This window comes from Desmodus rotundus, chromosome 9 (genome assembly GCF_022682495.2).
Source record: "Desmodus rotundus isolate HL8 chromosome 9, HLdesRot8A.1, whole genome shotgun sequence".
Taxonomy (NCBI): Eukaryota; Metazoa; Chordata; class Mammalia; order Chiroptera; family Phyllostomidae; genus Desmodus; species Desmodus rotundus.
The window spans coordinates 110,990,100-111,008,514 of NC_071395.1; the positions used below are offsets into that span (position 1 = coordinate 110,990,100).

Genomic DNA, 18,415 nt, shown 5'->3' on the forward strand with positions numbered 1-18,415 from the left:
CCGACGCCTGCCTAGTTTCATTAAGCAGTGCCACCCCGATAACTGATAAAGAATACAATTCAAGAAAAGGAGAAGAAACCAAGCCCTTTACTGGGTCACTCTGGCACCTGTCACCACTCCCCAGGTGACCTCTCCGCAGGCCCCAAGGCGCCGCAGCCTCTCCAGACTGAACGTTGCCTCGGGGGGAAGACCAGTGTTACCAGGACCCTGCAATCGAACGGTTTGCAGATGAAGTTGGGAAGTTAAACCTCAGGTGTGTTTGAGCCCAGAGGGAGGGAGAGAGGGCTCTGGGTCACATCCCGCCTGTCCGTCACTGCTCCTCAGCGTCAGTGTGCCCCAGTTTCTCGTTTCTTCTGCTGGGCCACCAGTCGGTCGCGCTGGCTTGGTGTGCTGGTGCAGCTGGGGACAGGGCGGAGGGCAGCCCCTGTGGCCTCCCCGTGTGATCGCAGGTGCCCTCACCGTCAGGAGTTCGCTCCTAGGCCTGTGCTGGGAAAGAGCAGCCCGTCTGGCCGGGTTGTTAGTACATGTTTGGGGGAATGAAGCATGTCATAACTAACTGTGTCACGACTCCCTTTAAAGGACTCACACTTAGACAAATTTCAGTTGTTATAAATAGCTTATGATGAACACCTTTGTTTAAACTAGCATGTAGTCTGGAACTCAGTGTACTAGGGGACTAAATAGGAGTTTCTCTTACTGTTAGAAGAGTTGAGTCAAGAGCCCACGAGGGCCTGTGTTGTGGTAACATGCAGGGTCGGGGCCCCCGGGTTCCCTGGGCGTCGTTACTGGAACATCTGGAATCAGCCTAGGTGTTTACTGCTTCCGAGTTTCAGCAGCAGACTGTGGCGCTCGAAGCTCTTCCTGGAGCCGCCTCCCCTGCTGAGCCAGCTCTGCGCACACTGACACGTGGTGAGCAGGTCCGACAGCCTTCCCTGCAGTCTGTCCGTGTCTGCTCCCGTTCCACTTCTCCCAGGTTCCTCCCCGCAGGAGTGTTCCCTCCTCCCTGGGTTCCTTCCCTACAGCTGCCCGCCCTTGCAGACCCGGGAAGGCGTGCGTCCTCGCAGAGCCCCCTCTGCTCGCCCCGACATGAAGGGATCTCCCCCAGGACCTCTCTTCTTTGAATGTGTTGGGGTGACACTGGTTAATGCAGTTCTGTAATATCCCCCTGGATGTCTCGGGCAACTTTGTTGTCATTACAGTTCTTGAGATGTTTTCGCCTCCTGTCTTCTTTCTGTTGTCCTCCACCGTGGAAGAGTTTCATGCCTCGCCTCCGTACGCAAGCCCATTCCTGTGACTTCCACTTTTGTATTCTCTGGAATCCTGCCCTGGCTGGTGTGGCTCAGTGGATTGAGCGCCAGCCTGTGAACTGAAGGGTCTCTGGTTCGGTTCCTGGTCAGGGCACATGCCTGGATTGCAGGCCAGGTCCCCAGTAGGGGACACAAGAGAGGCAACCACACATTGCTGTTCCTCTCCCCCTCTTTCTCCTTCCCTTCCCCTGTCTAGAAATAAGTTAAAAAAAAAAAGAACTTTAGCATAGCATCCGCATAGGCAGGCTCTGTGAATTTAGCTGCAATTTTGATAGTGAATGAATTACAGAACCTTAACTCCGAGGCACTTTGGTCAATTTGCCACATTTTCTTGACATGTATTTTTGTTTCTTTGAGTCACTGGCAACTTCTAAGAGAAGCTTGAGGCATAGTTAGTTTTTCGTGCACTGATTTTCCGGAGTGAAACCAGATTTGTTTGTGAGTGAGTTTGTAAGCGAGTTGATGGTCGCGTCCAGTGCCACAGACTAGCCAGACTCGGGGAGCAGCTGCCTTAGTTTGCTGGTTAATTTGGATATGAACCCGTTCTGTTTAAAGGTAGGGCCTTTAAATGAAATTTCCTTTAAACGGGCTTTCTGGCAGGGCGCAGCATTAAGCTCATTAATTCTCAAGTCGAAATGTCTTCACATGCGTGGTTTTCTGTCACACAGTTTGTTTTTAATGTCAAAATCGAGTTCAGAGACTGGCAAGTACCTGGAGGCGCTCCTGCCAGGCTCCCAAGTTGCAGGCTCAGAAATCCCTTCTGAAAAGGAAGAGTGGGCGAAGGAAGGTAGGAGCCAGCTGTTACCCAGAAGGCAGCTCTCCTGTGGGGGCAGAGGGGCGAGGCCCCAGTCTTGTTTTTATTATTGAAACTCCTGTTAGGCTGAACAAAAAGACTGAGCAAATGATTCCAAGAGCTACTGCTCTTACAAAAGCAGTTTTTCCTTTGAAGAGGACACATCAAAGAACACGCCTCCCTCTGAAGAAGTCACCGCTGGAGGAGTTCTCTCTGCCTGGCCCTCCCTTGGTGCCACACGTGGAGGGTGTGGTGAGGAAATGACTCGGTAACATTGCAGATGGCTTGTGGAGAAACAGGGGTTTGGAACTTGCTGCTGCTCTTAGGATGCAGTGATTTGAGCCAATGAGCGTCGAAACGGCGGGCTTCCCCCTGGACTCCCCTCAGAGGGTCCTTAGGGCAGAGGGGACAGCGGGAGGCCGTGGGCTCTGAGGCCCAGACAGGGTCTGAAAAATAGGGAGGCCTCACACAAAACTCCAGGTCGTTGGCCTCTCTTGAAACCCCAGAAGCTTGAGCTTTCTGTGCCCACCCCCCTTGGGCTGCAGTGGACAGGTGGCCCCGTGAGACGGCTGCACACCCGGCCCGCCACCTTGGCCTTAGCACTTCGGGTAGACCTGAGCTTTGTATAAATTTTCATGGAGAAAATGTGACTGTGTCATATTTAATCAGTTAGTTTACATGTGGACACCCCCCCCGCAACTTTTTATTTTGAGAAACTTCTATTTTGAAAAGGTTGAAAAGAAGTGAAGGCCTGTATGCATTTCACCGAGATGCATTTAACACAGTGCCTTATCTCTCTCTCTCTCTCTCTCTCACACACACACACACACACACACACACACACACCCCATTTTTTTCAGAGCCATTTGAAAGCACCCGGCCATCGTAACACTTTGGTTCTGAACACTAGGGCAGACACTGCCCAAGAGTAGACGCCCTCCTAGGAAACTCGTCACCACCACACCCGAGACACTTCGCGTGGATGGAATGACATTATGTAATGGGTAACGCGTGGTCACGTTCCTTTAGCTGCTCTTCTTAGCCCTGCTTACTTTGCTCCAAGGACCAGTGCGGTGATGCGTTTGCTAGTCCTGGCTCCTTGCCTTTATGTGAGACAATTTCCTGCTTTTTTGTTCATCTTTCAAGAGACTGACATGTTTCCTCTTTTAAGAGTCCAGGCTGGTGGTTTGTAGAACGTCCCCTCACTTGGATTCGTCTGGTCGTCGCCCCGTGGTTGCTGAAGTCGGTTGTGTGTGGTCTCGTGGTGCCACACCAAGCTGTCAGGGTGTCCTGAACTCCGTCATTCCGTGAAGGTGATGGATGCTAGGTCTTTGCGCTGGAAAGGCACCTTCGTCCCTCTGGGACTGTCCCTTTTCTCCTTTGTGAGAATCCGAGGCAGGGTGACCGCAGGGGGCCGCGAGGTCTCCTCCAGCAGCCGCCCCGCAGCGCGCGCTGAGGCCCTGGCCGGCCCGCGGTTGTGCATCAGCGCTGAAGGAATGGTGATTTTCCCAGTTCTGTCCTTCCTGTTTGTGCTCAGTAGGTGACACTTCCTGCAAAATCTGCTTTCCCGCCCTTTTGTCTTAGGTATAATTGTATCGTTTGTCAGGCTTCACCGTTTTCCTCTCTAGTGCTCAAATCACCCCAGAATCGGGGAGTGGGACCCCACTCAAGTTGGTTCCTACGGCCTTTTGACATGTTCACTTCAAATTATTTGGCATTTCCTTGTGTTCTGGTAACAAACACTTCAGGCTCACCTTGACCTTTCCCTGCTCCAGACTCACAATCAGCCATCTCTCCCGGAGGATCCCTTTCTGGTAGAGACCGGTGTTTGGACACCAAGATCTGGACGCCAGGCTTGCCCTTTGCTGCCGAGTTGTCAGTGCTTCCAGGTCCTTCCTGTGGTCAGAGCTGGGACCTAACTGATGCCTTTAACAAGATCGGAATGCTTCTGTTCGGTCGGGCTGCAGAGTCGTCCTAAGTTGTAGTTCGTGCTGGAAACCAGGGACTGGCACCTGTGAGGGTTTCAGAGACTACAGTCATGTCAGCTTCTCGCAGTCTTCCTTCTTCATAACCTTCTAGAAAGTTAGGGTTTTCTGTGCCAGCCGTACGCAGAATTCATGAACCTCACGTGTCCCTGACAGAAGGGCCACGGCCAGTGAGCACGGAAACAAGACACTGGGTTCCTTGGTTTATTTAGGAAGCTCTCATCCCATAACTGAGAACACGCCTATGAAATAACCTTTGTTTCGCTTTGGAGAGAAACACACTGCGTCCCTGGGTCAGTCGCTCAGCAGCCCGCAGACCGTGAATGCCATCAGTTTGGGGCCGCCAAGGCAGAAGCGAGAAGTCTGCGAATCCAAGTCTGCAGGGATGGCCGCGTCTACTGGGAGTGGGAAGTTTTTACTGTGTTTTACATTCAGGGCTAGTCTGCGTGGGTAACGCCGTATGCTGCCCACTGTATTTCAAGGATTTAAACATGTTGCAGGTGTTCTGAAAATGACCTAGTGGGGACTTGAACAGGAGAGACCCCCGCTGAGGTGGTTACTGGTAAGTGCTTGCTCTGCCCTTTATGTAACTTAAAAAGGGTTGTTTTGTTTGAAGCCCTTGTATTCTCAGTCTCTTAGTACATCATGGTGCTGGAATGTATTGTACAAAGCCAGTGTTTTTTTAGTGGAGTGCGACGCAGAAGTCAGGTCAGACTGTTTTCGGTGTCATTTTTCCTAGAATTGCCCGCGTGTGCGGCACTTCGCACTAACTCGTGTAAGGGCCTCACTGAGACCTCTCTGTGGTGTGATCGGAGCGACTGAGTGAACTTCCGAGGTGCTGTTTTTACAACTCGCACTGAGACCAGTGCTGGGGTGGGGCGGGGGAGGGGCGGGGACTCAGTGATGGCTGGAGTTCAGCAGTCACCGACCGCTTCAGAGTAAACTCACCTGGCACCCGTGTGTGCTGTCTGAAAGTCTGGGCGAGAAGGCATCCAGCCACGAAATGTGGAAAAATAGAGACGCTTATTGAAGAAGATACAAGGAACACTGTACATGGGACAGGGACGCCTCAGTCCCCTTCCAAGTAGGCACCTTGGGACCTCACACAGTTCTGCCAGTCACTGTCAGCTGCCCATCTTGTTTTCCTAAATCTCACTGATGGTCCGAAATCTCTTCCCTTTCAAAGGTGATTTTAGTTTTGGGGAAAGCCAGAAGTTGCAGGGTGCCAAATCTGTACTGTAGCGGGGCTGAGTCACCTGGGTGATTTGACGTTTCACCAAAAACTCTGCATGAGACTTGAGGCATGAGCGGGTGCGTTATGATGACGCCGCTGCCGGTCACCAGTTGCCCACAGCTGCGGCCTTCTGAGTCAGCCGACTCGTTTCCGCTGAGGGACGTTCAGCTTAACGCAGAACTGATGCAGATCCATTGCCCTACTCGGTCACTTTGGATGCTGTGGCCACACAGTGCTCACGCTCACTCAGCAGTGTCTACTGTCCCCACTGACCAGTGCAGTGAAGTCGCCGCTGTTCACACGTGCGCATTCCAGTCCGCTCTCCTCGGCTGCCACGTACATCGATGTCACGCAAACTGTTCTCATGTTAACAATGGCTGGACTCTTCCCGGACAGACCTTCCTATATATAGCAAGTCTTTTTCTATCTTTGTTTAACTGAACCGTTGACTTCCAGATCCTTGTAGGCTCACAATACGTTAGTATTACTCACAAGCAGTACTGTGGAGAGGTCCCGTGCGCTCCTTCCCTGTTTCCCCCAGTGGAAGCGTCTCGAGCGACTGCAGTACATCTTTGTAGCCGGACACGGACACTGGTGCCGCTCGATCCAGGACACTTCCCCAGGGTCCCCCACCCGGGGCCCTGTTACAGCCACGCCCACTTCCCTCTGGCCCCACCCCATCCTTCACCCTTGGCAACCACTAATACATTACTTCTCCATGTCTATAATTTCGTCATTTCAAGAATATTTGAAAAACATGTGACTCTGTGATCCCTGGAGAGTTCTCTGCTACAGTTTGGTGGGGTTTGGGGCGAGGCCCTTTGCTTCCCAGCGGGTGCGCAGTCTCTCCAGTGATGCTTGTGGAAGGGCTCCTCTGCCTCCACCGAATTGCCTTTGCACCTTTGTCAGAAGTCAGCCGGGCCTGCTGGCGGGGAAACGATGCCCGACGGTCACGGCTGTCTGTCGATCTCCACGCCTTCCCGTCGTCGCCTTGGTCCGCGCTACTGTAGCTCACACATAGCCGGCCTGAGTACGGCGGTGCAGCGGTTCCTCCCAGTTTACTCTTTTTCAAAAACTGTGCTTGTTCTTTTGCCTTTCTGTATGAATTTTAAAATCTCGCTTATAGCTACAGGTACACATCAGGCTGGGGTTTGGATAGAGTCATGTGAAACTTCTGCACCCACACAGGGGATCGGCCTCTTCACTCTGTCGAGGCCTCCAGTCCAGGAACGCCGAGCACGTTCCTGCTCAGCGCAGGCCGGGGTGTGAGGGCGGAGCAGCTGTGAGGTGTCGGTGGGAGGCGGTCCGACTCCAGGGAGAGTGTCCGTGACACGCTTCCGACCCCTGTCTTGTCAAACACATGCCAGGCCTACGAGAGGAGGTTTCCCACGTGCCCGCTGATCCCGATGTTTGTGGACAGCGACATTGTGAATGAATTCAGGAGTGAGGATGGGGCGATTCACGTCATAGAAAGACGCTGCAAGCTGGATATCGACGCACCCAGGCTGCTGAAAAAGGTGAGCGTGGCCCCCGGGACACCCCCCCCCCCCCCACCAAACTGCACTGCGTGCACAGCTCTCTCTGCAGGTGGGCGGTGCTGATAATCCTCCTTCTCTTCATTTCTTTTTTAAAGATTGCAGGAGTTGACTACGTTTATTTTGTCCAGAAGAACTCGCTGAATGCTCGGGAGCGCACTTTGCACATTGAGGCGCATAACGAGACATTCGCCAATCGGGTCGTCATTAAGGAGCACTGCTGCTACACCGTGAGTGCTGCCCCCGGCGGGCGCGTCCTTGTCACACGCTGTCTCTCATTCCCGTTTGCCATGGGGGCGGCGGCAGCCCGCAGACCAGGGTGTGTGGGCACTGCCCCCCTGCGTCGCTGCTGCTCTGGCTCCACCAGCGCTCAGAGACGGACCTCTGGGAGTGGTGCCACCCATCGGCCTGCCCTACGCCATCACTGCTTACCGCGGTCCCAGCGCCTGTCTTAGCCAGCTGTGACAGTGCCTTCCCGGGTCCTTGCTTCTCCCTAACCCTCCTGCAGCGTGTCAGCGCCGACTTCAGAGTGACCCACTGACAGAATGTCATGTCCTGTCACACTGTCTCTGGGCTCAGAACCAGCCTCATCTCGGCATTTCACTCAGAGGAAGTCATACCTCTGCTCTCCTTGTGCACAAGCCCCATCTGGCTGTTCCTGACCGCGCAGAAGCGCCACCCTAAGGGCCTGGGCCACAGCTGCTCCCTCCGCCTGCGACGCTCTGCCCCCCGCCCCCACCCCCTGGCCTCTGTTCCCTTCTCGCTGAAGCCGAACCCCCTCTGCAGGCTGCCCCCGCACCCCCACAGTTGTTTTAGCCCTGCTCCATCTGTGCTGGTTTTCCATGACACTGTCCTCCACCAGTGACACAGTTTCTTACCTGTCACGTGTGGCCGGTGTCTCCTGCTGCTGGACTGTGAGCTTCGTGAGCCAGGGATCTTTGTTGTGTGTGGGGGAGAACACCGCTCAGCAATTATGCGAGCGAGTGACCCACCAGTGACAAGGGAGCTTTCTCCTGGTACAGTCGTGTTTAGAATATTCTAGGAATATTGTTTTGGTCTTCCCATGATTTTGAATCTCTGTAATTTTTCTGTCTGCTGCTTTCATGCTAATGACACTGTTAGTAAAATAAGCGTTTTCTGCTGGTATCCAGTTGATTGAGGAGCAGACAGTTGATATTCTCACTTGTGAGTTAACTAATGGAATGTTTTCTCACTTCCCTGCAGGTTCACCCTGAAAATGAAGATTGGACCTGTTTTGAACAGTCTGCAAGTTTAGATATCAAATCTTTCTTTGGGTTTGAGAGCACAGTGGAGAAAATCGCAATGAAACAGTACACCAGCAACATTAAAAAAGTGAGTCTGTCTTGGGTTTCATGGCAAAGGGCTGGGCAGGCATCCCTGGGCTGATTCGAACTGGCAGTCTTTTGGGGAGGCTGGGACTGGGGGAGTCAAGGACCCTGGCCCTTTCTTAAAGAGGAGACGTTCTGACTCTCCCTGTGCCTTACAGCCCCGGGAGTGGAAGGCTCGATGGGGGTTCGGGATGCAGGCTGCCGGGCGGTAAGGAGGAGTGTGCAGCCCCTGGCAGGGCGTCCTGGGCTTGGATGCCCGGAGCTGCTTGCGCACAGCTGCAGCCCCAGGTGGCCCATCAGGGGCCCCGACCTCCGTTGTTTGGTCCCCAGCCACTGAAGAGCTTTCCTCCTCGTTTTTATGCTGCTGCTCACGATTGCCATGGGCTCTGGGTTCCGACTGTTTATCTTAAACCAGTTCAGTTTTCAGTAGTGTTACGAAAACCTGTGAGGGATGAATAATTTGAATGTTCAATATGTGCTCACCTTAAAATTGGTTTTGTTTTAAAGGGAAAAGAAATAATTGAATACTACCTTCACCAGTTGGAAGAAGAAGGCATAACGTTTGTGCCCCGCTGGGCCCCTCCCCGCCTCACACCCTCTGCCGAGACCTCCGCCTCTTGCAGGAAACAGGCGGCCGTGCTGGCCGTCGTGGTCCCAGAAGCTGCGCAGAAGGAAGGGCTGAGCAGCGAGGCCCTCGGCAGCACGAGCGGGGCCGCTGAGCCCGCCGCGGGAACCCCTGACGGTGGGTCCGCCCTGGGAGCAGGACGAGGTGTGATGTGCCGTCGTGCCCTGTCTGACTCCTCTGCCCGCCTGGCCCCCTTAGGACATGAGGCGCTATGTAAGACACAGGGGGGTCGGTGCTGGCCCTCTCCCTCGAGCTTGTGGAACTGGTTCGTTTGGCTTTTCCTCACAGTGAAGAAACCGAGGTGGTTATTGTAGGGGCAGGAAGGGCTATAGGAAGGTACGACAGCAGGAGCTGTTTTCCGTTTATTTCACGGAGGTGAAGGCGTCGCGAGCGAACGTAGGGCAGCAACCAGTGTTTCGAACCCAATCGGCCATCGGCACGGGCCGTGCCCGCCACGTGCCGGGCACCGTCCTGGCACTCCGCGGGCGCCTGGTGACGACGGCGCCTGTTAGAGAGGAGACGCCCTCCTGGGCGCAGAGGGAAGGGGTGGCTCCCGAAGAGTCGCGCTGCTGTGGGTGGCAGGGCTTCCAGCTGCCGTGCTGGCTGCTTCTCGTGTGTTTCACACGCGCCCACACACTCACACACTCCTTTTTGTTTCTCAGAGTGACACCCGTTGTGACGTAAGAAAACACGGGCAGGTTCTGCCGCTCAGGAGCCTGTTGGTATCAGTCTTCCGTTGCATTCTGCCCTGCGGCCAGACCGTGCCATCTGCCAGCTTCCAGTGGGGGGCCGGCGGCCGGTGTCCTTGGTTTGGAGGCACATGCCGTTTTTGCACCTCGTGACTTTTCTTTGCTCTGCTTAATTTTATACCTCGTTTTGCAGTTGATGTTACCATATCATGAAAAAGGTTTCCTGTGTTTTTGAACACAGCTCCGTTCAAAACAGGTGTAGATCCATTTGTTTGGTTTATTTCATAGTTTTATATGTGACTCTGAATTAAAAGTCCTTGAATATCTGGTAGAGCTGTCGTTCTATCATGAGTAGTGTTGAGATTCCACAAATAGAGGTGACCTGCTGGCAGCCGGGAATGTAACAGATTCAGCAAGTTTACCTGTGGCGTGGCCAGGGGTTTGAGCGTAGCAGCTGTCCTTGAGGGCTCCTAGGGTGGCCAGTGTCCGTCTGCAGCCCCTGCGGTGGCACTGAGTTGGACAGCGTAGCAGCTTCCCTGAGCAGGGCTCTGGAGTCCCTGCGGCCCAGCATTCTCGTTGTAAATGACTGCGTGTGACTTCCGTTCCAGACAAACTGGACGCAGACTACATCAAGAGGTACCTGGGCGACCTGACTCCCCTGCAGGAGAGCTGCCTGATCCGGCTTCGCCAGTGGCTCCAGGAAACGCACAAGGGCAAAGTGAGACTCGGCCCGCGAGTGGGGATGCTGTCCGCGGAACCGGGGGCCCCGCGCCTCTCCGCAGTTCCTCGGAGTCAATGCCTCCGGCTGCTGTAGCTGGGACTGTCCCTTCCAATCTAAACGTCCTTGCATCGGTGTCCCCGTGTGGCATCAAGTCCCTTGTGGCAGCTCGTGGGGCCCTTCTAAGTATGGTTAGCTGTGCTTCTCTGGGTTTTACAGAGTTATCTCGCTGGAAACAGTCCCACGTATGGCAGGTGTGGAGGGAGTGCATGATGGTTCAGGGATTGGAAATGTCTGTGCTTTGATTTGGAGGTTTGGGTCGGGTTTTAGCCTCACGAGGATCCAGGTGTTACAAAGCCGCACACTGCCGGGGCCCAGTGGTGAGCGGAGGCGCGTTTGGGTGCCCAGCTCACTCCTGGCCGCACTCAGTGGGGAGAAGCCAGGCGTCGCATGCAGCTGGCCGTCCTCCTGCATCGTCCTGGTTACTGGGGCCAGGTCGGGGCTCAGGGTCACCCACTGAGAACACAGTGGCAGGGGCACCACTGCCATTTGTTGGGCAGCGACCGTGTACTGGACACTGGTTCAGGGTCTGTCTGAAGTGCCGCTGCAGCCGTGTGCGGTGGGCGCGGTTTTTATCACCGCTGTCGTACCCCTGGGGAAGGTGCGGCGCAGAGGCGGCCGCGACTTACTGCGGGTCTCACAGCGAGTGAGTGGCGGGACCGGGGTTGGAGGCCAGGCCGTTTGCTTCCAGAACCCACGTTCCCACCCACCCCCATGTCACGGCCCTGCTTTCCAAGGGGTTCCGTCTCAGTGCTGCTTCCCCAGGCGTCGCCCCTGGGGACCAGCAGGCCCAGTGAGGCGCAGACCTCGGGTTTCACTCAGGCTGCGACCTGTTGCTTGCTGGTAGTGGAGCCTGTCCAGGAGGAGCGCCACCACCGTCGGCAAAGTCAGCACTCCTTTCTAACCCCTCGAAGATGCGCGTGTGCGTACACGCGCGCACGCACACACAAGCTGCACCCTCACAGTAGTGCCCAGGTCGGCCAGGGGGATTTCAAAGCATTTGATGTTTAAGAGATTGATGCCTCCGCTCTACTTCGCTGAGAAGAAAGTGGGACTTTTCTTTTGTGAAGGTTCTCAGACTAATGCTGCTGCTTTTCTGAAGTGCTAGGGCTAATTTTAAATAGTGCAGTCACGCAGCCCACTCTTGGCAAGAAGTGAGAGTTTGAGTCTTACTCCCCTGGTAACTCGTTCTCCGTCCCTTGGCAACCCTGAGCGCTGCTGAGAAACGTCTCTCCCCACAGATCCCCAAGGACGAGCACATCCTCCGGTTCCTGCGCGCCCGGGACTTCAATATCGACAAGGCCCGGGAGACCATGTGCCAGTCTCTGACCTGGCGCAAGCAGCACCAGGTGGACTACATCCTGGACACCTGGCGCCCGCCCCAGGTCCTCCAGGACTACTACGCGGGAGGCTGGCACCATCACGACAAAGGTGACGGGGGCGTGGCGTTCGGGACCCGCTCGGACACTGCCTTCCACGGGGTGCCGGGGGCCCTCGAGTGCGTGGACCCCCACCCCTGCCCGAACCAGTTGGTGCCGGTCTCACCACAGCGGCTCACAGCCCTGACCCCAGAGGGACAGGAAGGGAGGAAGGGCTGCGTTCGCTTCTTCCTGGGCCCGTGTCGCCCTTGGGCGAGTTACTTCAGCCCCTCCCTTAACCAGAGGGGGTTTGGAGACGCATGGCCCTTAAAGAGCCAGAACGTTGAGGGCAGTTTTCTCCGGGGCACAGTGCTAGTGAAGGAGCTTTTCGGTGACTTCAACCCCTGCACTTACCTGTGAAAATGTGTAGCCAGGGTTTTACATCCGAACAGTGGGGACCTCAGCTCCGTTTGGGGGGTGAGCAGAGACAAGAGCCAAGGACAGTGACATGCCCGAAAGGAAGAGTGACTTGAGCGAGACTCTACATCTCGTGCCTTGCGGGGAGGCCTGCATCGCCGCAGGTGTGCTCCGTGTCCTGACTCGTCAGGGTGGCCATGGACAGGGGGGCATCCCAAACACGGAGAGGCCCCTGGGTTCGTCCCAGAGCCCCGACCCCCTGGACATGGCCTGCCAGACCTGCGCGGCTCTGACTGGTCCGTTTCCCTGACTCAGGCTTTTGTGCTTCTCCGGGTGAATTGCAGCTTCATTAATTTTTACCAGGAGCATATATTTGTTCTACTTTGTGGTACTCAAAGGATTAGAAAGTTTGGTAGTGAGACATTAACAAATGTACCTTATTCTTGTCGGGAGAGACTGTTTATAAACCTTATTTTTATAAGGTTTGGGAGCACAGAAATGCCCTTCGGGTTAGGTAGGACAGACCTGGACCCACACTGTCCCCACGGTGCACGCAGGGGGAGTGTGGGCCCTGTGTTGGGGGCAGCACCAACCCTCTGCTGACAGCAGGGGGCGTCTTAGGGTCATTTGGGGGCCAAAATCCATCTCTGCCCCTTCTGCTGCTCCCCAGTGGCCAGGGTCTAGGAACTGCTGACTCTAGGGGTGCACTGGCCGCCAAGGTCATTTTCCCTCTGTGTAGCTGGCTCACGGTGACAGGGATTTATATGAGGAGGCAGGGTCCTGTCAGGCTCCACCCATTAGCCCCCCAAACCGGAGAGAAGCAGAGCCAATGTGTGCTGCCATTATGGATTTAAGATTTCTAGAAAGTCCTTATTTATCCTGGTTCCGAGGGTAGGAATTACTGGAAGCTGGGTTTTAAACACTCTTGACCTTGAACTTTGGCTAACGTGTGGAATGAGAGAGAAAGGGCGCTCCGTGTTGGGACCCCGTGCTGGCCCCCCTGCTGCTGGGGGTCGGAGCGCTCTCTGCTCGGCCCCAGTTGTGTGGGTAAGGGGCTGGGCCCAGGGCCGCACAGTCAGTGCCCAGCAGGGGCCGGACAGAGGCGTGGCCTGTCCCCATTGGGCCCTCATCCTTGCAGAGCTGTCTCCGTGACCCTGCTGATTGCTCTGTCGGTGGCTTTGTTTTTCCTTTTACGGTATTTTGGGGGGGAAGGTTAGGGGGACCTCCTGTACACACGGAAGCCAGCTGCTGCTCCTCAGGAGGAGAGAGCTCGAAGCCCACCTGGAGCACTGGAGAGTGGGCTTCCTTGTCGGGGGCCTTAGGCGTGCCTCCTCGGGTCCATGGCGGGGCTGGTGCCGGTACTAATGCATTGCCTTCGTCCCTCCCTCAGACGGGCGGCCCCTCTACGTGCTCCGACTGGGGCAGATGGACACCAAAGGCTTGGTGAGAGCCCTCGGGGAGGAGGCCCTGCTGAGATACGTAAGTGCTGGGCCAGGCGTCGGGCTGCGTCTAGGCACCCCTCCATCCTCCGCCAGCGGGACTGGGCAGGGCCATTGTCCTGTGCTAGCGAGCGTGTGCTGCTTTTGTAATTAGGAAGGAACATATTCCGTATTTGGAATTCACGTATTTGGAAAATTTCAAAAGTGGGCCCAGACATTATAAATACGTTTTTCATGAGGAAGCATCAACAAGGAAGATCACTCGAACCACTCAAGATGCCCGTTTGGGAGCTGGTTCTGAGTCGCCTTTGACCTTCACCCCGCGTAGGCCCCTGCCCTCCTGCCCCGACTTTCTGAGCTGCCTCTCGGACATACCATCCTGCAGCGTTCTTCCCACTGGCTCTTCCTCGGTCTGAGCCCGAGCACCTCCCACCTGCACAGGGCACATGCCTCTCCCTGTGCCCGACTCCGGCCCACCCCTTCCACTGCAGCCTCTTCGGGGTGGGCAGTTCTGAAGGGAGAACGAGGCCCTGGAACAGAAACACAGCAGCTGTAGAAGGCACAGCGATAACGCCGTTACCCTGAAGCACCCACTGCGGGCGTTTCCCCGCGGGGTTAGTGAGCCGCCGGCACGGGGCAGGGCTGGCCTGCGAACCGGGTGCACTGCAGCCGTGCCTCGGGTCAGCTCCGACACCACCCTTCCCCTTGGCTGGGCGGTGCGGCATCGCAGTGCCCCCTCTCCTCGGGCACTTGCCTCCGCGGTTCCAGTGGTGCAGGCCACGCCCTCCCGGCCCCTCAGGTGCCGCCTCCTCACCGTGACCTGGCTCGGGGAGCTGTCACTTCAGCCACAGAGGACAGCACTCACTGTGTTTTCAGAGCGAGCTGTTCTCTGTCGGGGGGTGTCTGTGTGTGTCAGAAAAGCTGAACAGTCACTTCCTCCGCTGACGGGCTTGCCCCGAACGCAGTGTGCCGTCGGTGCAGAGTGTCGCCGTCCTGGGCTAACGGCGTGTCGGGGGCCTTTCCACGCAGGTCCTCTCCATCAACGAAGAGGGGCTCAGGCGCTGTGAAGAAAACACGAAAGTCTTCGGCCGGCCCATCAGGTAGATGCGGGACTTCGCTTCTCCTTCCCGCTTGTGGATGTGATTTAAATGTTTCTCAATTTTTAGAACGCAAATCTGGTTTGATTTCTGGATTTTTAGAACCAAGTCTAAGTAGTTTACTGTTTTCCACGGTGTTCGGAAAGGTAGAACATGGATACGCACGTAACGTGGTCGGTCTTGCGGGGCGGTTGCCGGGGTCTGCTGTGTTTTCCCCTGTGCATTGCCGTCCCGGGCTGAGGGGCGTGGCCCGTCTGGTCAGTCTGCAGGGTCCTCGGGCGCCCAGGGTTGCGGGCTTTGGTTGTGTGCGTTTTGTTGTGGTGGTTTGCTTGCTTTTGCTGAGGAAGGGAGTACGAAAGCCACACTGTGCTCCTGAGTCACACAGCTGGTTGGGTGGGCTATGTTGGAAGGTGCAGGGGTCAGAGGTCGCCCTGAGAAGAGTGTGTGTGGAGGGTTGAGGTTGTGTTCACGCTGCGTGCTCAGCTCCCGAGACGGTGCTCGACTCGGTGAACGCTTGTAGGAGAGCGGCTTATTGCAGTTCAGTCCCCCTGCGCGGTCAGGGGCAGTTTACTATGCCGTGGGGTCAGCAGAAGTGGCCCTGCCCGTCAAGTACAGTGCTTGCCTCTGCTGGGTCCCTGAGCACGTTAGAGCGAGGGTTTTAGTCACCATCCGTGTGGAGAGGGCGGGGGGCCCGCCGCACTGACCCCGCGTACCTCACACAGCACATGGGGGTGTGGTTCATAACCCGGCAGTCCCATCACTGCTGGGGTGGGAGGGTGGCCGTCAGTGGTTACTCGGTAACATCAAGAAGAGGAAAGCATAGCTCTGGGGCCCGGTGTGCCCAGCGCAGCCCGCGGAATAACACGTCTGCGCACCCGCAGCTCGTGGACCTGCCTGGTGGACCTGGAGGGCCTGAACATGCGCCACCTGTGGAGACCCGGCGTCAAGGCCCTGCTGCGCATCATCGAGGTGGTGGAGGCCAACTACCCCGAGACGCTGGGCCGCCTGCTGATCCTGCGGGCCCCCCGCGTGTTCCCCGTCCTCTGGACACTGGTGGGTTGGATGCCGTCGCGCAGCACCTTTTGGCGTTTGTGAGGCAGACACGCAACACGCACGCCCACGTTCATACCCACGTGTCTGTGCCTTTAAGTCCTGGCTAGTTAGGAAAAACAAAGGTGACTGGGAAAGACGTAACATTTCTCAGGTCGTTTAAGGGAGGAAAGAACTCCCGAGAGTCTGACTCCCGAGGGCCACGCAGGTGGACCTCACAAAGATGCGCCCCAGACTCCGGGCCCCTTCCCTCACACACAACACCCCCTTGCGGCTCTGACCTCCGGGAGTCAGGCAGCAGGCAAAGAGGGTACCGGCATCTCTCTTCCTCACAGGTCAGCCCGTTCATCGACGACAACACCAGGAGGAAGTTCCTCATTTACGCGGGCAATGACTACCAGGGCCCTGGAGGCCTGCTGGACTACATCGACAAAGAGATCATCCCCGACTTCCTGGGCGGCGAGTGCATGGTAGGTCCCTGGGCGGGCCCGCAGGCGTGGCACAGCGGGTGCTGGCGCGCACAGATGGTTTTCAGAACTTCCAGTTCGGAGTGTTTGCTTTGTTTTTATTTTCGGCTGGCATCTCTCGGACCCACCGTTCAGGTGATTTTTGATAACATGCACATTTCCTCATCGTGAGGTCTGGCGAGAGCTTGTTTTAGAATCTATCCTGCTTGCAGCTGGCTGTCTCCACTCGGCTTTGTGTGAGTCGGATGTTTTAACTGGGAGGAACTGTGCATTTTTTAAAGACACTATTAAAATATCAAAGCGATTCTCAAAAATGTTTCCCCATTGACAATGAATCAGAATAATATATTAAAGGGGATGAATTAAGGGAATTAGTTCTCGCATATACAATTTGGGATTTTTAATACATTGGATTGCTAGGTTGTCAGGCAGATGCCTCGCTTCTCTGCCCTTACTGTGAAGAGGGAATTGGAGGGGTTCAGTCCCCTGAGCAACCCCCGCCTCTGGGGCTCCCCTGCCTGACGGGAGGGTGAAGGAAGCTGGAGCCTGGAGAGGCCCTGGACTGGGCCACAGTGGCAGCTGAAGCCACCAGGCATCATGGCGTCCCCGTCAGGGTCTCATCAGAGAAAGGACTCTCGTTCTTCCTGGTGAATGAAGTTCCCTTTGAAGACACGTGGGTGTGGCGCTCGTGCTCAGCTGACGAGTCGCCCGTTGGGGACTCTGGGTGGGCAGAGGAGTTTAAATAATAGCGCTTGGACTCGGCCCGAGCCCAGCGGCTCTGCTGTTGGGAGTTGTGGGCGCGTAACAGCGCCATGCGAAGGGACAGGTAAGTTACAGGACCCCCACTTTCCAAGTGCCCGTGACAGTCCCGCTGAGGTCAGGGTCAGGGATGATGCCCGCAGACGGCTGAGCCCCCGCATGGAGAGCCCCCACGTGGTCGCTTCTCATGGGGGCAGAGCAGCTGGGCCGGAGCAGACAGTGTGTGTGAGTCCTGGCCACGGTGCCCGTGTTCGTCACCCTGACCACCGTGGCACCCCCACAGTGGGGGTCCCCGCAGCTGAGGGCGGTCACCACTCTCTGGCCTTCGGGGCTTCGCTCCCCTCTGTGCTGCTACTGTGGAAGAGGCGGCGCTCACATCTGCTTTCCTCTGCGCGAGGGTTTCACCGTGTGTCGGTGTGAAGTCTTCTGTGGGACGTCTCTCAGGGACAGGCTTCCAGCCGTGTTTGCGTTCTCTGCGGTCACCTCCCCGGGCTGGTAGTGCAGGCAGCACTTGGGTGTTAAGAGCTGCGGTGTGAAGTTGTCATTCAAGGTCAGTTAGGAAATGTGCGAAGTGTGCAAACTCTAATTCGGCTGGGCCTGTTGTAAGCGAGTTCAGAGACGCTGTCCTTCACTGTTCCGCAGCTGATGTTACCGACTGCACGCCGGCTCGGCTGGACCGGAGCTTCATCGTTGACTACGTGTCTAGACCGTACTTGCACGTAATGAAAATAATGCCTGTGGCTGCTGAGAATAACCCCTTTCTTAACGTAATGTTTTCCTTTTACAGTGCAGAATAAGCACTTGTAATTCTTCTGTAAACCGGCTTTAGTAATTGGGTCCGCTGCCTCATGCACGTCAGTGTGCATTCTGCGATAAATCGGCTTCCGCTCGTTCCCGTTTATTCGAAGCCTGACACGTGATTAAGTGGGTTTTAAAGTGGTGTCACCGAGTTCGACCGAGTGATGCCATCGCCAGGGTCCCATTCCTCAGCAGTGCCGGGGAGTCGGCCCTATCGCTGCAGCGCTCGGCGTGCGGTTGGACTGGCGGGGATCTGTCGTGTTTGCCTGGGTCTCATTGCCGCGTTTGCCTCATTTCCAGTGTGAAGTGCCAGAGGGCGGCCTGGTTCCGAAGTCTCTGTACCGGACTGCGGAGGAGCTGGAGAACGAGGACCTCAAGCTCTGGACCGAGACCATCTACCAGTCCGCCAGCGTGTTCAAAGGAGCCCCCCACGAGGTGTGTGCGCCGGGCGGGTGGGTGCCGGGCCCCTCGGGCCCAGAGCTCCATCGGCGGGCCTCCCCGTGGACGTGGCTCAGGAGAACCGAGGCTCCTGCCAGACAGGCCTCGGCGCCGAGAGCAGCTGCGCGCACGGGCTCCCCCGCCGGTCTGCGGGGGCCTGGACGTGGGGCTGTGCGCAGCGAGTCTGCTCGCGGGTTTAGTTCGTTCACGGTTACCTGGGCCCAGTCTCGTTTTTCGTGTGGTTGACTGGGTTTTGGTCATTTCTATTTTTAAAGGAATGTCCCCATTTTTCTCGGT

At 56.3% G+C, this 18,415-nt stretch overlaps 1 protein-coding gene across 4 annotated transcripts in view; it reads left to right on the plus strand.

Annotated features, from left to right (window-relative positions):
- Positions 1-18,415, plus strand: part of SEC14L1 (SEC14 like lipid binding 1) — a 44,310-nt gene that overhangs the window by 20,126 nt on the left and 5,769 nt on the right. For 3 of the 4 annotated variants that reach the window (XM_053910606.1, XM_053910604.1, XM_053910605.1), the window contains 11 exons: positions 6,687-6,836; positions 6,953-7,084; positions 8,079-8,207; positions 8,711-8,945; positions 10,126-10,235; positions 11,537-11,726; positions 13,461-13,549; positions 14,539-14,609; positions 15,488-15,659; positions 15,992-16,126; positions 17,981-18,115. In XM_053910606.1, the coding sequence (XP_053766581.1) occupies positions 6,687-6,836; positions 6,953-7,084; positions 8,079-8,207; positions 8,711-8,945; positions 10,126-10,235; positions 11,537-11,726; positions 13,461-13,549; positions 14,539-14,609; positions 15,488-15,659; positions 15,992-16,126; positions 17,981-18,115 (1,548 nt within the window). Of the gene's footprint in view, positions 1-4,585; positions 4,648-6,686; positions 6,837-6,952; positions 7,085-8,078; positions 8,208-8,710; positions 8,946-10,125; positions 10,236-11,536; positions 11,727-13,460; positions 13,550-14,538; positions 14,610-15,487; positions 15,660-15,991; positions 16,127-17,980; positions 18,116-18,415 lie in introns of all 4 variants that reach the window. The other variant, XM_053910607.1, reaches the window with a different exon arrangement.